General features: G+C 37.6%; 1 protein-coding gene across 2 annotated transcripts in view; it reads left to right on the top strand.

Moving 5' to 3' along the window:
• Positions 1-18,905, top strand: part of IRAG2 (inositol 1,4,5-triphosphate receptor associated 2) — a 142,430-nt gene that overhangs the window by 70,773 nt on the left and 52,752 nt on the right. Inside the window, exons 17-18 of one of the 2 annotated variants that reach the window (XM_045465457.1) lie at positions 13,201-13,315; positions 13,767-13,929. In XM_045465457.1, coding sequence (XP_045321413.1) covers positions 13,201-13,315; positions 13,767-13,929 — 278 coding nt within the window. Of the gene's footprint in view, positions 1-13,200; positions 13,316-13,740; positions 13,930-18,905 lie in introns of those variants that run through there. The other variant, XM_045465454.1, reaches the window with a different exon arrangement.

Consider the following 18,905-nt stretch of genomic DNA (forward strand, 5'->3'; position numbering starts at 1 on the left):
AGAGAAATTATTGCCTGTGCTCTCTTCTAGGATTGTTATGGCTTCAGGTCTTACATTTAGGTCTCTAATCCATTTTGAGTTTAGTTTTGTTTTTGGTATACGAAAGTGGTCTGGTTTCATTCTTTTGCGTGTAGCTGTCCAATTTTCCCCAACACCATTTGTTGAAGACAGTGTGTGTCCCACTGCATATCCTTATCTCCCTTGTCATAGGTTAATTAACCATATAAGCATGGGTTTATTTCTGGGCTGTCTATTCTGTTATATTGATGTGTCTATTTTTGTGCTGGTACCATACAGTTTTCACTACTATGGATTTGAGTACATTTTGAAACCTGGAATTGTGATAGTACTAATTTTTTTCTTTTTTCAAGATTACATTGGCAATTTGGGGTCTTCGTGGTTTCATACAAATTTTAGGATTACATGTTCTAGCTCTGTGAAAAATGCTGTTGGTATTTTGATAGAGATTGTATTAAATCTGTAGATTGCTTTGGGTAATATGGACATTTTAACAATATTTGTTCTCCCAATCCATGAGCGTGGGCTATCTTTCCATTTGTTTGTGTTGTCCTTCAGTTTCTTTCATCAGTGTTTTATAGTTGTCAGTGTATAGTTCTTTCACCTCCTTGGTATGTTTATTCCTAGATATTTTATTATTTTTGGTGTGCAATTATAAATGGGATTGTTGTATTAATTTCCCTTTCTGCTACTTCATTATTAGTGTATAGAGACACAAAATTTCTGTGTATTGACTTTTATCTTGCAACTTTACTGAATTCATTTACTAGTTCTAACAGTTTTTTGGTAGTCTCTAGGGTTTTTTATTTTTTTATTTTTTATTTATTTTTATTTTTTATTTTATTTTATTTATTTTTTAACGTTTATTTATTTTTGAGACAAAGACAGAGCATGAATGGGGGAGGGGAAGAGAGAGAGGGAGACACAGAATCGGAAGCAGGCTCCAGGCTCTGAGCCATCAGCCCAGAGCCCGACGCGGGGCTCGAACTCACGGACCGGACCGTGAGATCGTGACCTGAGCTGAAGTCAGTCGCTTAACCGACTGAGCCACCCAGGCGCCCCTCTAGGGTTTTTTATATATAGTGTCATATCATCTACAAACAGTGAAAGTTTTATTACCAATTTGGATGCCTTTTATTTCTTGTTTGATTGCTATGGTTAGGACTTCAAGTATAATGTTGAGTAGTAGTGGTGAGAGTGGACATCCTTGACTTGTTCCTGATCTTAGGGGGAAAGCTCCGTTTTTCTCAATTGAGTGTGATGTTAACTGTTGCTTTTTCATATATGGCCTTTATTGTGTTGAGGTATGTTCCCCTCTAAACCTTCTTTGTTGGGGGTTTGTATCATGAATGGATGTTGTACTTTGTCAAATTCTTTTTCTGTATCTATTGAAATGGTCATATGGTTTTTATCTTTTGTCAATGTTACATGTCATGTTGATTGATTTGTGAATGTTTAATTATCTTTGCATCCCAGGAATAAATCTCAATCATGGTGAATGATTTTTTTAATGTATTGTTGGCTTTGGTTTGCTAGTATTTTGTGGATGATTTTTGTGTATATGGTTATTAGAAATATTGGCCTGTAGTTTTTTCTTTTCTTTTCTTTCTTTTTTTTTTTTTTTTTTTTTTTTTGTTGTTGTTGTTGTGTCTATATCTGGTTTTGGTATCAGGGTGATCTTGGCCACATAGAATGAGTTTGGAAGCTTTCATTTCTCTTCTATTTTTTGAAAGGTTTGAGAAGAATAGGCATTAACTCTTCCTTAAATATTTCATAGAATTCACCTGTGAAATCCACTGGTCCTGGACTTCTTTGTTGGGAGTTTTAAAAAAATTACAGATTCAATCACATTGCTGGTAACTGGTCTGTTTGAATTTTCTGTGTCCTTCTGATTCAGTTTTGGGAGGGTATATGTTTCTAGGAATTTATCCATTTCTTCTAAGTTGTCCAATTTGTTGGCATATAATTTTTCATAATATTCTCTTATAAGCTTTTATATTTCTGTGGTGGTGTTTATTTCTCCTCTTTCTTATTTTGAGTTCTCTCTTTCTCTCTTGAGTCTGGCTAAAGGTTTATAAATTTTGTTGATCCTTCCAAAGAACGAGTTTTTGGTTTTATTGATATGTTCTATTGTTTTCTCTGTTTCTATTTCATTTCCTTTTGCTCTTATTATTATTCCCTTCTCCTGGTTTTGGACTTTGTTCTTGTTTTTCTAGCTCCTTTAGATGTATGGCTAGGTTGTTTGAGATTTTTCTTGCTTCTTGTGGTAGGTCTGTATTGCTATAAAGTTTACTCTTAGAAGAGATTTTACTACATCCCAAACATTTTTGTACCATTAGTTTCTGCTTTCATTTGTCTCTATGTAATTTTTGAATTCCTCTTTGATTTCTTGGCTGACCCATTCATTGTTTAGTAGCGTGTTATTTAACTTCCATGTATTTGCGTTCTTTGGAAATTTTTTCTTGTGGTTGATTTCTAGTTTCATGGTACTGTGGTTGGAAAAGATGCATAGTATAACTTCAATTATTTTGAATTTGTTGAGACTTATTTTGTGGCCTAATATGTGATCTGTTCTGTGTGTACTTGAAAAGGATGTGTATTTTACTGTTTTAGAATAGAGTGTTCTGAATATATCTGTTAGATCTATCTAGTCCAATGTGTCATTCAAAAACACTCTTTTCTTGTTGATTTTCTGTTTGGATGATCTATCCTTGCATGTAAGTGGGATGTTAAAGTCTCTTACTATTACTGTATTGCTATTGATTATTAACTTTATGTAATTAGGTTCTTTTTGTGTTTGGATGTTTCCATGTTAGGTGCATAAATATTTATAATTGTTAAATCTTATTTTTGCATTGTTCCCTTTAAGATTATATACTGTCTTTCTTTGTCTCTTCTTACAGTCTTTGTTTTAAAGTCTCTTTTTGTCTGATTTAAGTATTGCTCCTCTGGTTTTCTTTTACTTCCATTTACATGATAAATGCTCTTCCATCCATTCACTTTCAATCTGCATGTGTCTTTAGGTCTGAAATGAGTCCCTTGTAGGCAGCATATAGATAGGTCTTGTTTTTTTATCCACTCCATCTCCTTACATCTTTTGATTGGAGCTTTTAGTCCATTTACATCCAAAGTAATTACTGATCATTATATATTTATTGCCATTTTGTTATTTGTTTTATCACTGTTTTATAGTTTTCTGTTCCTTTCTTCTGTCATGGTTTGCTGGTTTTCTTTGTGATATACTTGGATTTCTTTTCTTTTTCTTTTTTTTTTTTTTTTTGCATATCTATTACCAGCTTTTGATTTGTGGTTCCCATTAAGTTTTTCTATATTATATTTTTGATATAGCAGTCTATAGTATTTTGATGGTTGTTTAAGTTTGAACTCATTCTAAAAGCACTAAATTTTTACTCCTCTCCCTCCACAATTTAGGTATATGGTGTCATACTTTACATCCCTTACTTTGTGAATCCCTTGGCTGATTTTTATAGATACACTTAACTGTAGTGATTTAGTGCATCCTACTTTTCTCATTCCTACTTATAGTCATTCTTTTCTACTCAAAGAGTCCCCTTGAACATTTCTTGTAAGGCTTATTTAGTGGTAAATTTCTTTAATTTTTTTTTCTCTGAAAACCTCATCTCTCCTATTCTGAGTGATAGCTTTGCTAGATAGAGCATTCTTGGTTGCAGATTTTTTCTTTGAACACTTTGAATATATCATTCTACTCTTTTCTGGCCTGAAAAGTGACTGCTCAAACATCAGTGGATAGCCTTATGGGATCTCCCTTGAATGCAACTGTTCGCTTTCCTCATGCTGTTTTAAAAATGCTCTTAATTGCTACATTTTGATCTTAATTACTCTGTGTCTTGGTGTGGCCCTGCTTAGGTCAATTTTGTTCAGGACTTTCCTCATTGCCTCATTGATCTGAATTTGTGTTTCCTTCTCCAGATTCAGGTAGTTTTCAGGGATTATTTATTCAAATGTATTTTATGCCCCCTTTGCTCTCTTTTCCTTCTGGGATCCTTATGATGTGAATGTTATTATGCTTCATCAGGTCATTGAGTTCTATTACTCTATTTTCATTTATTTTTTTCTTTCTCATGTTCAGCTAGATTGCTTTCTACTATTCTGTCCTCCAGATCACTGATCTGTTCTGCTTCTTTTAATGTATTTTATTTTATTTTTGTACATAATGCAGCTGATTTTTTTTTAATATGAAATTTATTGTCAAATTGGTTTCCATACAACACCCAGTGCTCATCCCAACAGGTGCCCTCCTCAATACCCATCACCCACCCTCCCCTCCCTCCCACCCCCCATCAACCCTCAGTTTGTTCTCAGTCTTTAAGAGTCTCTTATGTTTTGGCTCCCTCCCTCCCTAACCTCTTTTTTTTTTTCTTCCCTTCCCCCATGGTCTTCTGTTAAGTTTCTCAGGATCCACATAAGAATGAAAACATATGGTATCTGTCCTTCTCTGTATGATTTATTTCACTTAGCATAACACTCTCCAGTTCCATCCACGTTGCTACAAAAGGCCATATTTCATTCTTTTTCATTGCCATGTAGTATTACATTGTGTATATAAACCACAATTTCTTTATCCATTCATCAGTTGATGGACATTTAGGCTCTTGTTGAAAGTGCTGCTATTAACATTGGGTTACAAGTGCCCCCATGCATCAGCAGTCCTGTATCCAGTGGGTAAATTCCTAGCAGTGCTATTGCTGGGTCATAGGGTAGATCTATTTTTAATTTTTTGAGGAACCTCCACACTGTTTTCCAGAGTGGCTGCACCAGTTTGCATTCCCACCAGCAGTGCAAAAGAGATCCTCTTTCTCCACATCCTCACCAACATTGGCTGTTGCCTGAGTTGTTCATGTTAGCCATTCTGACTGGTGTGAGGTGGTATCTCAATGTGGTTTTGATTTGTATTTCCTGGTTGATGAGTGATGTCGAGCATCTTCTCATGTACCTGTCAGGCCATCTGTTGGCCTGCCATATCTTTAGAGAAGTGTCTATTCATGTTTTCTGCCCATTTCTTCACTGGATTATTTGTTTTTTGGGTGTAGAGTTTGGTGAGCTCTTTATAGATTTTGGATACTAGCCCTTTGTCCAATATGTCATTTGCAAATATCTTTTCCCATTCCGTTGGTTGCCTTTTAGTTTTGTTGATTGTTTCCTATGTAGTGAAGAAGCTTTTTATCTTGATGAGGTCCCAATAGTTCATTTTTGCTTTTAATTCCCTTGCCTTTGGGGATGTGTCAAGTAAGAAATTGCTACGGGTGAGGTCAGAGAGGTTTTTTCCTGCTTTCTCCTCTAGGGTTTTGATGGTTTCCTGTCTCACATTCAGGTCCTTTATCCATTTTGAGTTTATTTTTGTGAATGATGTAAGAAAGTTGTCTAGTTTCATCCTTCTGCATGTTGCTGTCCAGTTCTCCCAGCACCATTTGTTAAAGAGACTGTCTTTTTTCTATTGGATATTATTTCCTGCTTTGTCAAAGATGAGTTGGCCATACTTTTGTGGGTCTAGTTCTGGGGTTTCTATTCTATTCCATTGGTCTATGTGTCTGTTTTTGTGCCAATACCATGCTGTCTTGATGATTACAGCTTTGTAGTAGAGGCTAAAGTCTGGGATTGTGATGCCTCCTGCTTTGGTGGTTGTCTTCAAGATTACTTTGGCTATTTGGGGTCTTTTGTGGTTCCATACAAATTTTATGATTGCTTTTTCTAGCTTTGGGAAGAATGCTGGTGCAATTTTGATTGGGATTGCATTGAATGTGTAGATAGCTCTGGGTAGTATTGACATTTTAACAATATTTATTCTTCCAATTCTTGAGTATGGAATATTTTTCCATTTCTTTATGTCTTCTTCAATTTCCTTCATAAGCTTTCTATAGTCAGCATACAGATCTTTTACATCTTTGGTTAGGTTGATTCCTAGGTATTTTATGCTTCTTGGTGCAATTGTGAATGGGATCCGTTTCTTTGTCTTTCTGTTGCTTCATTATTAGTGTATAAGAATGCAACTGATTTCTGTACATTGATTTTGTATCCTGCGACTTTGCTGAATTCATGTATCAGTTCTAGCAGACTTTTGGTGGAGTCTATTAGGTTTTCCATGTATAAAATCATGTCATCTGCAAAAAGTGAAAGCTTGATTTCATCTTTGCCAATTTTGATGCCTTTGATTTCCTTTTGTTGTTGATTGCTGATGCTAGCACTTCCAACACTATGTTAAACAACAGCAGTGAGAGTGGACATCCCTGTCGTGTTCCTGATCTCAGGGAAAAAGCTCTCAGTTTTTCCCCATTGAGGATGATATTAGCTGTGGGCTTTTCATAAATGGCTTTTATGATGTTTAAGTATGTTCCTTCTATCCTGACTTTCTCAAGGGTTTTTATTAAGAAAGCATGCTGAATTTTGTCAAAGGCCTTTTCTGCATCGATTGACAGGATCCTATGGTTCTTATCTTTTCTTTTATTAATGTGATGTATCACGTTGATTGAATTGCGAATGTTGAACCAGCCCTGCATCCCAGGAATGAATCCCACTTGATCATGGTGAATAATTCTTTTTATATGCTGTTGAATTCAATTTGCTAGTGTCTTACTGAGAATTTTTGCATCCATATTCATCAGGGATATTGGCCTGTAGTTCTCTTTTTTTACTGGGTCTCTGTCTGGTTTAGGAATCAAAGTAATGCTGGCTTCATAGAATGAGTCTGGAAGTTTTCCTTCCGTTTCTATTTTTTGGAATAGCTTGAGAAGGATAGGTATTATCTCAGCTTTATTTTATTTTTTTTTAACATTTATTTATTTTTGAGACAGAGAGAGAGCATGAACAGGGGTGGGTCAAAGAGGGAGACACAGAATCTAAAACAGGCTCCAGGCTCTGAGCTGCCAGGCAGACCTGTTGGAGGGATGGATCCACAGAAGCACAGCGTTGGGTGTTTGCACAGTGCAAGAAAGTTAGGTGACAGAAACTGGTTCCGTTTGGGATTTCAGCTGGGTCATGGGAGAGGGAGATGGCACTGGCCAGCGCCTTTCTTCCCTGCCAAGCTGAACTCTGTCTTCTGGGGCTCAACACCTCTCCCTCCATTGTCCTCTCGCCCTCCCGCTCTCCGAGCAGAGCTGTTGACTTATAACATTCCAGATGTAAAGTCCCGCTGGCTGTCAGAACTCATGGAGTCCAGCCCCTCTGCTTTTGCAAGCCAGACTCGGGGGCTCTGCCTAGCTAGGCGGGCTGCCCCTCCACCTCCCCGGCTCCCTCCCACCAGTTCATGTAGTGCGTACTGCCTCTCTGCCCTTCCTACCCTCTTCCGTGGGCCTCTTGTCTATGCTTGGCTCCAGATAGTCCATTCTGCTAGTCTTCTGGTGGTTATCGGGGTAAATTAGGCAGATGTGGGTGGAATCTAAGTGATCAGCAGGACGAGGTGAGCCCAGCATCATCCTATGCTGCCATCTTCTCCCCTTCTCTACCTAATGTGTTTTAAATTTCAGTTATTGAGCTGTTTATCTCTGATTGGTTCTATTTTATGTTTTCTATCTCTTTGTTGAGTGTCTCACTAAAATCCTCCAATCTTTTCTGAAGTCCATTGAGTACCATTATTACCATTATTTTAAATTCTCTAACAGACATATTATCTCTGTTTTGTTTAGGTCTTTTGCTGTCATTTTGACTTGTTCTTTCATTTGGGACATAATCCTCTGTCTCTCTGTCTCTCTGTCTCTCTCTCTCTCTCTCTCTCTTCTTTTCTTTTTCTTTTTTTTTTTTTTTTTTTTTTTTTTTTTTTTTTTTTTTTGTCTAATTCTCTGTGTCTCTTTCTATATGTTAGGAAAGTCAGCAATGTCTCCTGCTCTTGAAAGTAGTGGCCTTATGAAGAAGACATCCTGTGGAGCTCTGCAGTGCCATGTCCCCTGTTTACCAGAACCTGATCCTTCAGGAGTGTCTCCTATGTGTGTTGCATGTACACTGGTAATATGGCTGAGCAACATTTGCCTTCAATCCAGTCTTCTGCGATGGCTCTCCTTGCCTGTTGTGGTCATAGTTTGGTATTTGTGTTGTTAATGGGCCAGTCTGGGACCACCTGGGCTGGATTTGTCCCAGACCAGGACTTTGCCAGACCTGTAGTAGCACCAAACTTCAAGGTTCTCTACCTTTGGTGTCCAATGAGAAGCTGTCATTGGTGGGTAAGGACTGTAGTCAGAGCAGTTCTTGGAGAACTCTTCCAAAGATCCCTGCCCCTCCAGCACCTGCTCTGAGATAAGTGAATAACTCTCCCTCCCATATACCCCGGATATATTTCAAACTGCTGCTTCTATGCTGTATCTTGGTGGGACTATTAGGCCCCTCTGGTTTTCAAAGCCCAATGTTATGGGAATTCATCTTCCCACTGTGGCTCCCCCATGCCTGAGATGCTTGGTGTGGGGTCTCCTTCTCTCCCCTCTCTATGCCAGTGGCATCCTTCCTTCCAAAAGACAGTCCCATGAGTCATTTTGGCTCCTGACCATGTCTCTGCCCTTCCTACCCTCTTCATTGTGGCCTCTTTTCTACATTTAGTTGTGCAAAGTCTATTCTTTCAGTGTTTGGGTCACTTTATGGCTTATTTACACTGATGTGTGTGTTATCTGGGCATATCTGTGGGATTAGGTGAGCCTAGGATCCTCCTCTTCTCCCATATTTCCTGAAAGTCTGAGTTGTGTTTTTTTACTTTTTTATTTAAAAAAAAATTGTTTTTAACGTTTATTCATTTTTGAGATACAGAGACAGAGCATGAACGGGGAAGGGGCAGAGAGAGGGGGAGACACAGAATCCGAAGCAGGCTCCAGGCTCTGAGCCATCAGCCCAGAGCCTGATGCGGGGCTCGAACTCACAGACCGCGAGATCGTGACCTGAGCCAAAGTTGGATGCCCAACCGACTGAGCCACCCAGGCACCCCCGAGTTGTGTTTTTTGAAGATATAATTGACGAACCTATAGCTAGACTAAGAAAAAGAGTAGATTAAAATAAGAAACAAAAGAGGAGATATTACAACTGATGCTACAGTGTGGGGGCAGGTGGAAGGATCATAAAAGACCATTATGAGCAAGCAGTCATACACCAATAATTGGATAAGCTTGAAGAAATGGATGTTTAGGAACATATAACCTAGCAAGCCTGAGTCAGTAAGAAAAAGATAATCTGAACAGAGCAAAAAATGCTAAGGAGATTGAAGCAGTATTCAAAAACCCAACAAAGATCAGGACCAGATAGTGTCTTTTGAAACTTTCAAAAAATCATAGAGGAGAAACCACTTCCCCATTCTTTTAGTGAGGTCAATTTTTTGCTGACACCAAAACCAAAGATACTACAAGCAAAGAAAACTACAGGTCAATATTCCTGATGAGTATAGGTGCAACAAAATACTAGCAATCAACTTCAATATGGTATCAAAAACAATAATACACGATGGCCATGTAAGATTTATCCCTGGGATATAAGGATGGTTCAACATACACAAATAAATTAATGTGATATACTCCATTAACAGAATGAAAGATATATATCACATGGTCATCTGAAATGATGAAGAAAAACATTTGGCAAGATCTAACTTTTTCATGATAAAAATGTTCAAAATACTAGAAATAGAAACTACTCAGCATAATAAAGGCCATAAATGAAAAGCACACAGCGAATACCATACTCGAAAGACTAAAAGCTTTTTCTCTAAGATCAGAACCAAGGCAAGCATGTCCACTCTCACTACTACTAAGAAAAATACTCCTAGAAGTCCTTAGCCAGAACAATTAAGCAAGAAAAAGAAACAAAAGGCATCCACGCTGGAAAGGAAGCAGTAAAATCATCTGTATTTGCAGACATGATCTTATACATAGGGCACCTTTGGCTCAGTTGGCTTAGTCAGTTGAGGGTCTGACCTTCAGCTCAGGTCACGATCTCGCGGTTCGTGAGTTTGAGCCCTGTGTCAGGCTCTGCACTAATAGTGCAGAGTCTGCTTTGAATCTCTGTCTCCCTTTCTCTCAGCCTCTCTCTCAAAAATAAATACAGCAAAGTTCCAGCATACATACAAAATTAACATATAAAAATCAGATGCATTTCTATACACTAACAATGAACTATCTAAAAAGGAAGTTGGAAAAACAATCTCATTTAAAACAGTATCCAAAGAATAAAATAGCAATGAATTTAATAAGGAGGTGAAACTATAAAACATTGCTGAAAGAAATTAAAGAAGGTACAAATAAGTGAAGACATCTGTATTCATAGATTAGAAGACTTAATAATGTCAAAAGGTCCATATTACCCAAAGTGATACACAGATTCAGTGCAATACCAATCAAAATCCTAATCGTATTTTCTACAGTAATAGAAAAAATAATTCTGATATTCATATGGAACCACAAAGGATCTTGAATAGCCAAAACGATCTTGAGAAAGAAACCTAAAGCTGGAGGTATCACACTTCCTTATTTTAAGGTATCTATTTCAAAGCTATGGTAATTCAAAAAGTATGGTACTAGCCTAAAGAGAGTAGAACAGAATAGAGTGCCCAGAAATAATATGGCCATGTGTAAATGGCCAAGTCATCTTTGACTAGGGTGTCAACAATACACAGTGGAGAAAGGATAGTCCTTTCAACAAATGGTGTTGGGAAAACTGGATATTCACATGCAAAAAGAATGAAGGTGAACCTTGCTACATACCACATACAAAAATCAACTCAATATGGATTAAAGACTTAAATATATGACCTAAAACTGTAAAACTCCTAGAATAAAACTTGGGGGGAAATCTTCATGACATTGGCCTTGGCTATGACATCAAAAGCAGAAGTAAGGCAAGTAAAGCTAGATAAGTGGATCTACATCAGACTAAACAGCTTCTGAACAACAAAGGAATTAACAGAGAAAAGGTAACCTATGAATGAAAGAAAATTTTTGTAAACCATATATCTGATAAGGGTATTCAAGATACATGAAGAGCTACTACAACTCAGTAACAACAACAAAATAACCCAATTTAAAAATAGCAAAGGACTTGAATAGACATTTTTCCAAAGAAGACCTACAGTTGACCAAAAGGTATATGAGAAGGTGATCAACATCACTCGCATCAGGGAAATGCAAATAAAACCCACAATGAGTCTTTCACAATGATGAATGAATCATACCTGTTAGGGAAGGCTATTATTAAAAACCAAAAAACACAAAAAGATACCAAATGTAGGCAAAGATGTAGAGCATTAAAACTCTGTTGGTAGAAATGTAAAAGAGGGCAACTGCTATGGAAAACAGTATGGAGTTTCTCAAAAAATTAAAAATAGAACTACCATATGATCCAGCATTCCCGCTTCTGGGTATATGTTCAAAAGAATTCAAAGCAAAATCTTGAAGAGATATTTACATACCCATGTTTATTGCAGCATTATTCATGGTAATCAAGATGTAGAAACAACCTAAATATCCATGGTAAATAAAATATATACGTATGTGTGTGTGTGTGTGTGTGTAAAATGGAATATTATTCAGTCTTTAAAAAGAAGGAAATTTTGTCATATGTGACAAATGGATAAATCTTTTTTTTTTTTTTTTAATTTTTTTTTTCAACGTTTATTTATTTTTGGGACAGAGAGAGACAGAGCATGAACGGGGGAGGGGCAGAGAGAGAGGGAGACACAGAATCGGAAACAGGCCCCAGGGTCCGAGCCATCAGCCCAGAGCCCGACGCGGGGCTCGAACTCACGGACCGCGAGATCGTGACCTGGCTGAAGTCGGACGCTTAACCGACTGCGCCACCCAGGCGCCCCGACAAATGGATAAATCTTGAGGACAATATGCTAAGTGAAATTAACCAGTCACAGAAGGACAAATGTCATGATTACACTTCTATGAGGTATTTACAATAGTCAAACTCATAGAAGCAGAAAGTTGAATGGTGGTTTCCAGGGACTAGAGGAAGGGGAAATGGAGAGTTGCAATGTAATGGATATAAAGCTTCAGTTAGCAAGACAAGTAATTTCTAGCGATCTGCTATACCACACTGTGCCTATAGTTAACAATATTATACACTTAAAAATGTGTTAAGGGGATAGATCTCATATTTAATATTTTTGCCACAATTTGCAAAAGGAAACACTAACTATAAGGTATTAAATAAAGCTCAATATATTGTTTGTTTAGGTAGTTCTTATTTTTCTTTAGAGCTTTATTTGCTAGTTTACCATGATGGTAAGCATTCTATGCAACCATCCTGGTGTCTCATGTGATTCTTCTTGTAATTAGGGATAGATTTATGTAAATATACAATGAGAGTCTGACTCTGTTAACGTTTGAGAGGCATGCAAAAGGCCTAAACCTGATAGTGCTTTCCTCACTGCTTTGAAGCTCCCAGAGTTTATTATCCCTTTGAGCTAAGGTCCTTATTCAGTTGTTTCCAGATAGTCATGGACATATTGATACATAACATGGTTTAAATAATACCAGCTAACTGAGAGCAGGTGCATTTTAATGTATTTGGAGGATTAGGGTTGGATCCAAAAGAGAGGTAACATAATAACACTAAGAGATTTGGAGTGAGGAAGAAAGGGAGAGGGGTCAAGTTTTCAGAAAAGACAAGACTTCACCTGGAAATACTAACATCTAGTGTTTCATCTGTGCTTGGGAGCAGCCCTTCCTATACTCAAGATTTACCATGATGGGCAACTCTTAGAAAAGGCCAAGATCATGAAACAAAGCTCTTATTTCTTTTCTTTTTTGTTTCTTTTTCCTTCTTTTTCTTTTCTCTCTTTTTTTCAGAAAAAAAAAAAAAAAAGGCTAGCTATGATGTGTAAATATTCCACCTCTTACAGTGATCTCATTGTGCCACCATCTAAGCAATTGGTGACTGATACTAACTACTATGAATGTAGTTTGTGGGAAACTGAATATTCCAGTGTAAAATAGGAGATCAAATACCCTTATCTGTAAAGTAGGGGTATCAGGCCAACTGATCGATATGATTGCTTTGGTTAAAATTCTCTGTCAAGCATTTATATATGTATGTAAATACTTTCACTTTTTCCTCTGATCTCTGAGGAAGTATATTAAGTCTCAATTTGTCACAACTTCCCAGGGGTGACTCTTAGTTGAAATGTCACTGACAGCTTGTGGTTTGGACCTTTTTTTTTTTTTTTAACTCCAGGCAGAAACAACTAGAAGCCCTTGAACAACTGCAAGAAGATGCTGTCAACCCGGAAGCTGACCTTAGGAAGAAGGTCCACGGAACCAGCCCATGGCTGGAGGACGGAGAAGAGCAGGTAGGGTGGCCTTTGACCACTTTATATTCAAAGGGAAGTTTCCTCAGATGTCTTTGAAACCATGAAGTAAAAAACAGAGGAGGAACAGAAAAAAAAAAAAAAAAACCCAAAAAAACAAAGAGGAACTGCGAAGTTCAGTCCCTGGCGACCAGCAGCGAGCAGAGGAAGTAACGGGGAGTTGTAAAAGAGGCGGTGTCAACAGCCTACTGATGAAAAGAGGCATCTTTGCAGAAAGAGGCAGCTTGACATATCAGGACTTTTACCGCTGAAGAAATAGCTCAGGCATACAAAGCCCATGCAAACACAGAATTGCAGAAGTTCAGTAGAGGCTTATCACTTCCCTGAGAAGAAAAGCACATTTTCAGTTTCGTGTGCATAGTAACAGTGAGCACTCAATTGCTTTCTTTCCTGGCCACCCTGCTAAAATCCAGCATTAACTGTACGTGTCCAGATCGAGGATCGAGATCGGGCAGCCCACTCAGCCAGTGACAAAGCTAGGTCTTTGCTGCATAAATTAGAGGACGCAATTTCGGAACAACGGAATCTTCAGACTATAAATACTGAGTTAGTGAATACTTGCCAGACACTTGAGTGGAAGACAAGAAAATTGAAAAGTGAGTAGCAAATATTTGTTATGTCCCAATTCAGTCCACCTGAGAAAAAGGGCTACATCCATTTTTGTAGATTACAGCCGCTGTATTATTATTGCATTTATGACAACCAAATGGTTCCAGAAGGCAGAGTTGTGGGCTTCCAGAGAGGCTTGCCTAGTGACTAAGTAGATTGATTTAACGATTAACTTTCCCTTTCAGATCTTTTATTATGAGCTAGATTTGGCCCTGACTGCTATTTCTTTAAAAATTAAAGTTCTCAATATCTGTAAAAGTAAACAAGGAAAAAAATCTTGTATGCATGGGATATTTGAAATCGCAAATAGCTTACATATTCTGCTCTGATTTTATTAGCTCACTTGTACTCAAGACATGGTAGAAAAGGACCTGCCTCTCTCTTTTCTTTTAAGTAGTTATCTTAGGGGGCAAAATACTTACGAATTCAGTGTATCCAAATATTAAATATATGAAAATGCTTTTTAAATTTTAATGTGTTCTTTACATATATATTTTGCTTTAAAAAATTAGAATATTCAGTATTTTTCTGTATTACCTAAAAGTAGATAAATGTTTACTAAGGACTTAGTTGAAGAGACAATTGTCAAATGACAGTTGGCAGATTATTCATAAGCTTATTTTATTCTAGAAAGATAATTTGGTAAAAATAAAGCTTACTTATTTGAGCATTTATCAGACAATTGCCCTTATTGGCTAGCTTTTTGTTCTATCTGGCCAGCTAAATATTCTTTTTAGAGACAGTTATTGGTTTGGGTGACAAACAAATGAATTATAAGCTTCAGGTGAAATAGAGATGGAGATTTTCAGTCTTGGGTTTGTTTGTTTTGTAGCCTTTCTATTGCTCTCTGAGAAAGCTGTTTAAAAGTTTAAAGGACTTGGCTAGTTCTAACATAACAGTAATTATTCAATATTTTATTATAATTTTTAAACCTTGCAGACCTTGCTGGTTTTCAGTAATTCTAACTATCAGTTTACTTTACTCCATCAGACAGTGTGTGGCTTTAATCTATATATAATCTATATATTATTTTATGATTGCTCAGAAGGAATTGGAGAAGGTTCCCTTGTGATTAGAAGTGTTCATGTTGAGACGTGAATAACAAAGCATTCCAAATTTGGCTTATGGTATTTTTGCTTTAGACACTGTGCTTAGAGGACTAATCTTTTGCTTCAGTTATATTTATCTTTGATTAAATCAGCATTATACCCACTGTTTTATAAAAATAAGAATTTATCTCCTCCTCCAACTCCCCCCACCTTGATTTCCTTATAGTACCTTGTTGGAAGAGTCAACTTTTTAAACATTCCAAAATATACCTTCTTGATATTATGAACTTGCTCTTGTCTTCCCCAGTTTATTGGTCTAAACATTATTAAAAACAGAATATGAAAGCTACCCTGAGTCGCAGGCATGTGTTTTTGTTTTGTTTTGTTTTGTTTTTCTGGCTGAATAAAGTGGAGTGGATGTTTCCTTTCTATCTTGAGTTTCTCACAACCTGCCTGGCTTTTTGAACTTCTTGTACTTGATTGTATCTTTTGCTGCCCATAGAAGGCTTACATATCAAGATTTTACCCTGAAGACCATTTACTTATGAGGATTTTTCTAACAATGCCCTTTAAAATCAACCTTGCAACAAGAGGGAAATTTAGGTAGCTCATATTTTTGAGATGTTCTGTACAGCAGATTTTCCAGATAGACTGTGAATAAATGTCAGCGAGGTAGGACAGTTATCACATAAACACATCCTGGCACATTCCACCATTACCACTGCCACCACATGCTGTTTGAATTCTGAGTCAGACTTTTGAATTCTGAGTCAGAAAACAAAAATATTCAAATCCATTTAGCTCTTCTGAAACTTTCTGGTTAGCTTAATACATTTATTAAGTGTTTAAGGCAATTACTTTCTGTTGTATCTAAGAATGGTTCATTAGCAAATTGGGTGCAGATTCAGTTATTTTGTCCAAATTGTTAAGGTCAATGACAGTGTTCATAAACTGAAACTAGGAAGTTGTTTATGACATTTGATTAGAAGTCCTGAACTTACTATTGAATAAGTAATATTCAAGCTTTCAGCTGCCACCAGGGCGGGACTTATTTCTTAGTGTACATGTTTTCCTTCATGAAATATGCCATTATCACTGCTAAGTTTCTGGAATGGTTCCTTACATATTTTCTTTCTTTTGCTTCTTACCTACATATGTCTCTAAGTATCTTGTTAACAAAGGCCATTCTAGATGTATAAATGGATTTTTGTTTTGAAAAGGGAATAAAAAGGCTTCTTAGATCTAGGGTATTTACCCAACACATTAGAGTGATTCTAATGTACACAAAACATAGACCACTTGATCTAATCCAAACTATCACCTCTTTGCTGTTCATCCTCTTCTTGCCCCTGTCCCACATGAAATCTTCATTGAGTCCCTGATGTAATCAATGATGAGGGAATTAATTTCCTTTAGACATTATAAATATTTCCTTGGTAAGAGAACCCGAGAAGCTCCTGTATATCATAAATTCCTTATTTGAACATAGTGTCTCTATTAACTTTATAGTTTAGAGAAGGCTTTCACCTAGATGATCTCACTGGAAACTCTCTTCTGACTTGCCGTTCCTAGCATGAACGGCATGAGGTATGGGACAGATAAGAGCCATCTGGCTTTGGGGATGGATGCAAGATGAGGGCCACTTGTCTTGAGCCGCTAGTACACAAGAGGGAAATGAGACAAGAAAGAAGGGTTCACGTGATTCAGACACTTAAAGATAGGTGTTGAGCTGAGAACCGAGGGAAAAACCCAAAGTCAGAAAAAGCTTGCTCAACAGCTCTGATGGGATGGGGGACTAAATTTTCCCAAATGTAGGATGCAGAAATGGATGAAATAACCTAGGAGGCAGTATAGCATAATGATTAAGAGCACGGTATTTGAAGTCAAACCTACATTCTGATTCTAAATCTACAAATGAGAAACTGGATAATGTTGGGCAAATCACTTTACCTCTCTGAGTCTCCGTATCCTCTTCCAGAAAATGCAGTAGTTTATAAATAACACATGCAAAACACGAGCTAGTGCTTGGTCATACCTGGCAGAGTCTGTTCTGATAGAGCACGTTTCTCCCACGTGCATTACCTCATTCACCATTGGCAAATGGATAATGACATGTGAGCATAATATGGAAGTTATGTCGTTTCATTCATGCTTTTCCTGGGAATAGGATCTGGGTTGGTAGGCATGGAATTGTAACCTTTGACAGGGAAGGAAGAAGCATTTGGCTTTGGCTGCTGACAGGCAGCAGGAGCCCTTTCAGCTTTACTTTAAGAAAATTAAAATCAAGGGTCTGCACCTGGGCCTCCCTCCCCAGAGAGGTGCACCCAGCCTTGCAGAGCTCTGGCTTGTGGCAGACTGTAGTCCCTCCTGTGTTCTCTTTAGCAGTCCTGCTGCCTGAGAGTTCTACTTCCATCTGCATTTTCTTAGCACCCCACCAGCACTATCCCATTTGAATGTCGCCAGCTCTCCATGCTTTTGTTATTGTACGTTTCTATTATCCTGTGAGGCAGCCTTTAGTCAGTCATCTTAAGATGCATGTCTCAGTGATCCAAATTTTCTCCCAAAGCACTAATAGTTTATAATTGTGTTGGTCAGTGCTCTGGTTACAGTGGTACATGTGCGTTTTTAGTGATCTCTCCCGAACTGTGTTTATCTCATAAACTCAGTTATTTTTGGTCTTACAATTTTTATGTTCATTTTTTGATGCACAATTAACCTATCCTGAAATGTTCAGATCTTAAGTGTAGTGTTTAACCAGTTTGCCAAATGCACATCGAAACACAGAACTTCTATAACCCCAGAAAGTTCCCTTGTGCTACTTTCCAGTTACTGTCTTTCTCCCACCTCCTCCACTACGGGGATCAGCCTCTGATCTTTCTTGCTTTTAAGTTTTTATTTATTTTGAAAGAGAGAGTGTGTCTGAAAGCAGGGGAGGTACGGGGTGGGGGGGGAGAGGGAGAGAGAGAATCCCAAGAAGCCACCGTGCTGTCAGCGGAAAGACATACATGGGGGTCGATCCCACCAATCAAACCATGGGATGATAACCTGAGCTGAAATCAAGAGTTGGATGCTTAACCGACTGAGCCACCCAGGTGCCCAGAATCAGCCTCTGATCTGATTTTTATCCCCGATGGGTTAGTTTAGCTTCCAGAATTGAGATATTAAGTATGTACTCTTGTCCGTGTCTGTCTTCTTACTGTCAACATAATAGTTATCTTACTATTTTGTTTCTCAGTGGTATGCCATTTTCATGACTGAACCATATTTCTTTATATGAATGTTCTACAATTTGATTATCTTTCCTCCTATTATTGGACATCTAAGTTATTTGCAGTTTGGGGGTGTTATGGAGTAAGCTGCTATAAATATCTGTGTATAGGTCTTTGTAGGGACGTATGTTTTTCTTTAACTTAGGAGAAAGATCTATCTATGAGCAGAGTTGTTAGGTCGTAGTGTAGCTGTAACTAGCTTTTTAAGAAACTGCCAGTTTTCCATAGGGTCAGTAACATTTCACACTCTCACCAGCAGTGTCTGGGAGTTCCAGGTGCTCTACAACATCAACGTGTGATGGTATCAGTCTTTTTGTTTTTTGCCACTCTCCTGTGTATCTTGTGATTTTCATTTTTGTGCTGATTGGCTGTGACATATCAAAGTCTTTTGCCCATTTGCAAATTAGGACATTTGTCCTTTTGTTTTCAAGTTAGAGGATTTCTTGACATATTTTGGAGACAAGTCCTTTGACAGATATATGTGTTGTAAATTATTTTCTCCTTGTCTGTGGTTTTCAATGAAATTTGATGTTTTTTAATACATGCTTTTATAGAACATGAGGTGACACATATATTGTGTTACAAGAGTCCATACTCCTTAAATATCAACCATCACTGATAGCTAACATTATTATAGCTCTAATT

Source organism: Leopardus geoffroyi, chromosome B4, assembly GCF_018350155.1.
Source record: "Leopardus geoffroyi isolate Oge1 chromosome B4, O.geoffroyi_Oge1_pat1.0, whole genome shotgun sequence".
NCBI classification, from domain to species: Eukaryota; Metazoa; Chordata; class Mammalia; order Carnivora; family Felidae; genus Leopardus; species Leopardus geoffroyi.